At 38.8% G+C, this 6,216-nt stretch overlaps 1 protein-coding gene across 1 annotated transcript in view; it reads right to left on the bottom strand.

Annotated features, from left to right (window-relative positions):
- Window positions 1-1,692: 1,692 nt before the first annotated feature.
- Window positions 1,693-6,216, bottom strand: part of LOC104530995 (probable ubiquitin carboxyl-terminal hydrolase MINDY-4) — a gene marked incomplete at both ends in the record, with an annotated part of 6,560 nt that continues 2,036 nt past the window's right edge. The window contains 2 exons of the mRNA XM_010175761.1: window positions 1,693-2,108; window positions 3,183-3,441. Coding sequence (XP_010174063.1) covers window positions 1,693-2,108; window positions 3,183-3,441 — 675 coding nt within the window. The remainder of the gene's footprint in view (window positions 2,109-3,182; window positions 3,442-6,216) is intronic.

A 6,216-nucleotide genomic window follows, 5' to 3' on the forward strand; every position in this document is an offset into this window, starting at 1 on the left:
AAAATCTGTGGTTGCAGTTTTAGCATATTAATGAGGTTTTTCAGCACTTTAAAAAACCAACAAACCTGGCTGCTCTTAAATTTAGTAAAACAGGAATGCTACTTATGGCCCACAGAAAGGGCTAATGACATGTGCCTTAATTTATGGAGTAGCAGGTGATATAAAAATATTCCTACCAATTATAATACACGTTCATCTCTAGCGCTGGGGATGCACCACAAGAACAACACTCAGGGTACCAGAGTCCTATGCATGACTTCACTATTGACATGTCGTGTGACCTGTAGCATGCACGTTTCTCTCTACCAGCTTCAGTTTTCCTATGTGGAGTACAGGCAGAGTGATACTCACCTCTTGCTTAAATTTGTTTGAGAGCTGCTGACAAGAAGTGCTAGATTATGAGGCAGCAGTTTTTATTATGTAGATTTTATATATGCACCAGACAGGTCACAGTTGCCCTGCACTGCTCAAATCTAGAGCAACTTCAGCAGTTCAGAATTCCAGGTTGGTTAAACTCTGATGGATTACTCAACCCAAAGAATGTCTAAACTCATTTAAAGTCACAGCCCCCATATAAAGATAGCTTTGAGGTGTGGCAATCTGGGTCCTACTGCTTTAGCAACCCCCAAATAAACAAAATCCCATGCCTCCCACTCTTCTCAAATTCTGTACAGAAGAAAAAAATATCAAAAAACAGATGAATTAAGAGTATGAGACAGAGAAAAACCACAAATACATATTTGGAATTCACAGAAGGAGGCTCTTCTAAACCTTTTATGTCAATGTAAAGCAGTGCAGCAAAATTTAAAAAAAAAAAAAAAAAAAAGCAAACCAAAAAAAACCTGAGCTAACTTTTGAGTAAAATACTTTGAGACACAGGAGCTGTGTAGCTGCAGCATCATGGTGCATGGGGATGCTAATTGGGCTCAGTCTAAAGACTGAAGTGACATGACCTACACATGGCAGTGTCTCTACATGGTACAGCACTGTGCCGGTAGCTAAACCAGTCTGTGTGGGCATGGCCTAAATATCTCAACACAGTACGGCACTGAACCATATGGACATTTGCACACACTTGGCTCATATTCCTTAATCTTTCAGGTTGCCCAAGGAAGTTGTGGATGCCTCCTCCCTGGAAGTGTTTAAGGCCAGGCTGGATGAGGCTTTGAGCAACCTGGTCTAGTGGAAGGTGTCCCTGCTGATGGCAGGGGGGTTGGAAATGGATGATCTTTAAGGTCCCTTCCAACCCAAACCATTCTATGATTCTATGACAATTTTATCCACTGATGTTTTCTGGATGTTCTACTGAAATATTTGCAGGTAAACAACACTGTTTCCCAAGGAGTGAGCAATGTCTCTGTGGAACACTGTAGATGACCTCCACAGGTGGAAGCCACCTGTACTGCTTAGATGTCTAAGTGGTATAAGTCTCAACTAGTAACTAGCTCTGTTTTGAAGCAGTAAAGAGAAACTAGAACCTCTAGGGTCTCTCCACTGACCAAGAAAGGAGTCTTGAGTGGTTTGGGATTTCAAAAGTGAGTAAGTTAAATCCTGAAACTTCTTTCCCTTTCCGTATCTTCACCTCTTCTAGCTACTTGCCCTCAATGAAATCAGAAGCCATATCTCAGTCACTCCTAGTCCTCCATCAGATTTCCTCAACGTTTTAGTCAATATTCTTACAAATATTCTTACCTGTGGCCTGACAATCGACTCTCATTTTTCTTGAGGGATCTTTCTCTCTTCTCTCTTCCAGACCCTGAATGTCTGTGAGGGGCACTCACTTTAAGGCTTTTTTCATTGCTGTCTGTACCAAAACTTGGAACTGACTTTCTTTCTTCTGTCTTGGTCTTCTCTCTTTCAGAGAGTAATTTGACAACAGAGTCACCTGTATCTTTGGGGATGTTTCTTAGGTTTTCAAAGGTTGAACTTGCGTGTGAGGTTGAGATAGTCTTTGATGCAAACTCCGTATTTACTTGTGTTGAAGATCCTTTGCTGTCTTGAAAATCAGTACTTGGGACATTCAGGTCACTTTCTTCATCTTCACCCTTGAACTGTGCTGAACTGCTTATGCTAGTGGAGTGTTTTGAAAGCCTCCTTTTTTGCAGCTCCTAGAAATAAGTGCCATTAAAATAATAGATTAAAATTTGAGCATCATTAAATAAACATGAAAAACAAAGGAAGGCTCTATCACTAATTTCTGAGCCAAGCAATTTGTTTATTATTGGGAATTAGGTTATAGAGGAAATCAGATTTTTTAAAAAATTGATAATAAATGACAGACATATACTTTTACTTAAAATTCCAACAGTATTAAAGATGCTATATACCATTAAAAACTGCTTTCTTTTACCCAAGAACATCAACAAAATAATCCCTAAAAAGCTTAATTTTGAGGTTGTACCCAACTCAGGAAACCAAGACATATAAGACATTTTATTGGAAAGACCACCCAATACAGGCATCTAGTCTTTATTCCCAAATCAGAGATATTTAGGAAAATCCAACTAATTCATTTAACTTCCATAGTCTCTTCAGTATTATCTAAATAGTATGTTTAAAATATTTCCATTTCTCATTATTAGATGCCTAATTTTACACGGGGAAAGCTCCTGTCTATATAAAAGCAGCATTGAGGGGAAAAAAAAGAAAAAAAAAAAGAAAAAAAAAGAAGATAAGAATTTTAGAACTGTGTTTTGAAAACACTTACTGGTGGAATATGTTCTTATTGGACCTATCAGAAACATATTTCTAACCGGAAGTAATTTTCTGTTCCAAACTGATAGAGTGGAGTTTTGGAAAAATCTCAGTAAAACAGATACCCATGGCTAAGAAAATTTTGAAAGCTGTAGGTACTGATAAGGTAAAAAAGCAATAGTCTTAGGAAAATGGAAAATCTCATCTGTCAAGAGATATCTAGAATGGAAAAGATTTATGAAGAAATCTGTGACCTAAGATCACAGATATGCAGGGGGTAGTTGCTTGTAGTGATAATATCTGAAACAGTTTGAATTTCTGAATTAACCAGAACCACTTCCCTAACTTACCACGTATTTTCAGACTGAAGATTTAAGTGGATTAGCATGCAGAAGTAATTTTAATATTATTTGCAAATGATTTTATCGATGAAGGTTAGATATAAAATCCATGGCCAAGCCAAATATTTTGTAAGTGTTGAAAATCACCTCTGGTGAACTTGCTACTGGTCCAGCCATCATTCCCTTGACAATGAGACCAGATCTGGGCTTTGGCTTCTCTTTCACTGCAGACTTCATCTCCTCAGAAATCGTTGCTGCTTTTAAATCTTCTCGACTATCTTTTAACTTCTTATCCCCATCAGAGGGTAAGTGGCTGTTGTGTATTGTCCCTGTGTGGCATTTTTCACTTTTGTGTTGATGTTTTCTGGATGGAAGGATTTTATCTAGTGGATTCTTAACATCATGTCTACAAGGAAGAAAAAGGCAAAACTTCAAACAGTAAAAATAATGCACAATGAAATAAATGAAAACATCTGCCTGGCTAATTAAAGTACTGCTGTCAAATTAAGTCACTTACTATCTAGCAATGGTACTCAAATACAATCCCTTTTCACTTAAACATCTATATGTTGATCTTCAGGACATTAGTTCAGTATCACTGTGTGTCACAATGGGTTATATTATGTGTAACACTTTAATCTTATGTTTACTTATTTTGATATGTACCATATAATTACAGAAAATAAACTATATATATCATCACAGACAGGTCCTAAGATACCACTAGCAATTCCCAATCCTTCTCCGTCTGCTTTGCTGGCAGTTTCAAAATTTGTTAACACTTTTGCTAACATCCTCTGTTATCATGTAACTTGGACTGGTTCTACTGACCCCTTTCACTCTTTGTTCAAATGTAGAGCATTTAATTTAGTTCAAAAATAAAAGTACTTTTCTATTTGGACTTTTCCTTCATAACAGGTTGGTTGCTACACTGCTGTTATTTGACCTCTTCCTTACTCTCCATCCTGGTCCTCCAGATAGCAACACAAGGTGCAGTTCACAACATCTGTTTTCCTACACATATATAAAGCTATAAACAACCTTTTTTGAAATGCAAGTGAGATTCACCTGGATCTGTGACTCTGTTTGTAGACCACTATATGCATTTCTTTCTTAAAAATATATTTTAACAGATTATGAGCTTACAAAAAAAAGTACGAAAGTGCCTGTACGAAATCACGATGAGTCCCATTTTCTTCATCAGGATCTGTTTCACTGTCTGCATAATATTAGATTGCTGTTAAATGGAAGTTCTTTTTTTTTGAGTAGTTCCTACTTCACTGAGACCTCTTTTGTGTCAGCTGATAAATTTATATTCTCTAACCTGAAAATGCTAGCCTTCTTTACAATAACTGTCCTGGAACTTGTTTTTCACTCTATTATGTCCTTCTCCATCCTATTTCATAGTAAAGCAGTTACACAAGTTGAAGCATCTTGTACTACAAAAACATTCCTTTTATTTATTCAGTTAAAAATTGGTTTTTGAAGTAGTATGTCTTGTGTTGTGAAAACACGCTGCATATGTAAACTGAAGGGAGCATGACCAGTCTCTGGAAGCATTATGAAGCCTGAAGATTGTTAGTCATGACCATGTCACTCCTCATTGCCAAAGGGCACAGTGTGTCAGCTTAGAGACTGTTTGAACAGTTGCAGACATTCAAAAACTCTTCAAGAGGCAAGCTAAAAGGAAAGAAGACACTTTAATAAGGAACCAGTGGAGAGTATCTGTTTAATTATACTCTCCGCTCCTGAAAGCATTGTTAAAAATTATCCAGGTATTTGAAATTAAAACTAATTTCAAACACTGGCTCTTTGACCTGGTAATGCCTGATTTTTCCTTAGCCAGAGGGGATGGAAATGGCCAGGAGGATCACAGAGCTGCGCTTTGCCATGGCGTTCCTCTCACTGCTTCGTTTTGTGGGCTGAAATAGGACGTGGTTGAGCCAACCCAGCAACCTGCCCACAACAGTCCTTGTTACAGCAGCTTTGCAGCCTCGTCCTGCAGCCACGCTGTGGAAATGCAGACGAACTGCAGGGCTGGGACAAGACCTGATCAAAGGGAAAAATGGAGCCATCCATCCAGGAGTGCCAATCTGTGTCTGAGGGTCAGATTCTCAGCTGTTTTCAAAAGAAAAATCAGTTACAAACACTGATTTGTATCAGGAGAGGCCCCAAAACCCACATTCCTCTGTCACACCCAGTTCACCCATTTTTCCTTCCTTGTACCTCCAGCCAACTTTGGTCTCCTCCTCAGGAAGGCAAAACCGGTGAGTCTGATGCATTTTTGGTGGTGACCTGTGACAGGACAAGGGGCAACGGGCAAAAACTGGAACAACAGAAGTTCCACACAAACTTAAGGAAAAACTTTTTTACTGTACAGGTGTCAGAGCCCTGGGACAGGCTGCCCAGGGAGGCTGTGGAGTCTCCTTCTCTGGAGATGTTCCAAACCCACCTGGACACTTTCCTGTGTAACCTGCTGTAAGAACCTGCTTTGTCAGGGGGGTTGGCCTGGATGATCTCCTGAGGTCCCTTCCAACCCCCACCATTCTGTGATTTCATGAAGAGGTGAAAAATGGTTAAAAAATCACACAGGACTGAGATGGAAGCCTTTAAGCCAATACAGGATTTTGCTGCCTCCAGTGCTGGCAACTTTCAATGTGTCATGGAGTAATGTTTCCAAGTTCATAAAAAAAGGAAAAAAAGGGGAAAAAAAAGCAAAAAACCAGGAAAAAACAGGAAAAACAGGAAAAACAGGAAAAACAAGGAAAAACAAGGAAAAACAAGGGAAAAAAGGGAAAAAAAGGGAAAAAAGGGAAAACAAGGGAAAAAAAGGAAAAAAGGGAAAACAAGGGAAAACAAGGGAAAAAAAAGGAAAACAAAGGAAAAAAGGAAAAAAGCGAAAAAAGGAAAAAAGGGAAAAAAGGGAAAAAAGGGAAAAAAAAGGAAAAAAAGGAAAAAAAAAAAATAAAACCTCCCTTCTTCTTCACCCTGGTCTTCTCCTCCCCGACGTCTCCGAGAGCACTGACCCAGCGCCGCATCGCTGAAGGGATTAATCACCAAATTGTTTTTCATTTTAGCGGAAAGTAAAGAAACTAACTAACCGCGTTCTAATATTGGTCTTTTAAAGCCGGGCTGCGCCGAGCCTGGCGAAGGCTTTGTATTTACGTTCTCTGACTTGATT

Source organism: Antrostomus carolinensis, unplaced genomic scaffold (genome assembly GCF_000700745.2).
Source record: "Antrostomus carolinensis isolate BGI_N321 unplaced genomic scaffold, ASM70074v2 scaffold10369, whole genome shotgun sequence".
NCBI classification, from domain to species: Eukaryota; Metazoa; Chordata; class Aves; order Caprimulgiformes; family Caprimulgidae; genus Antrostomus; species Antrostomus carolinensis.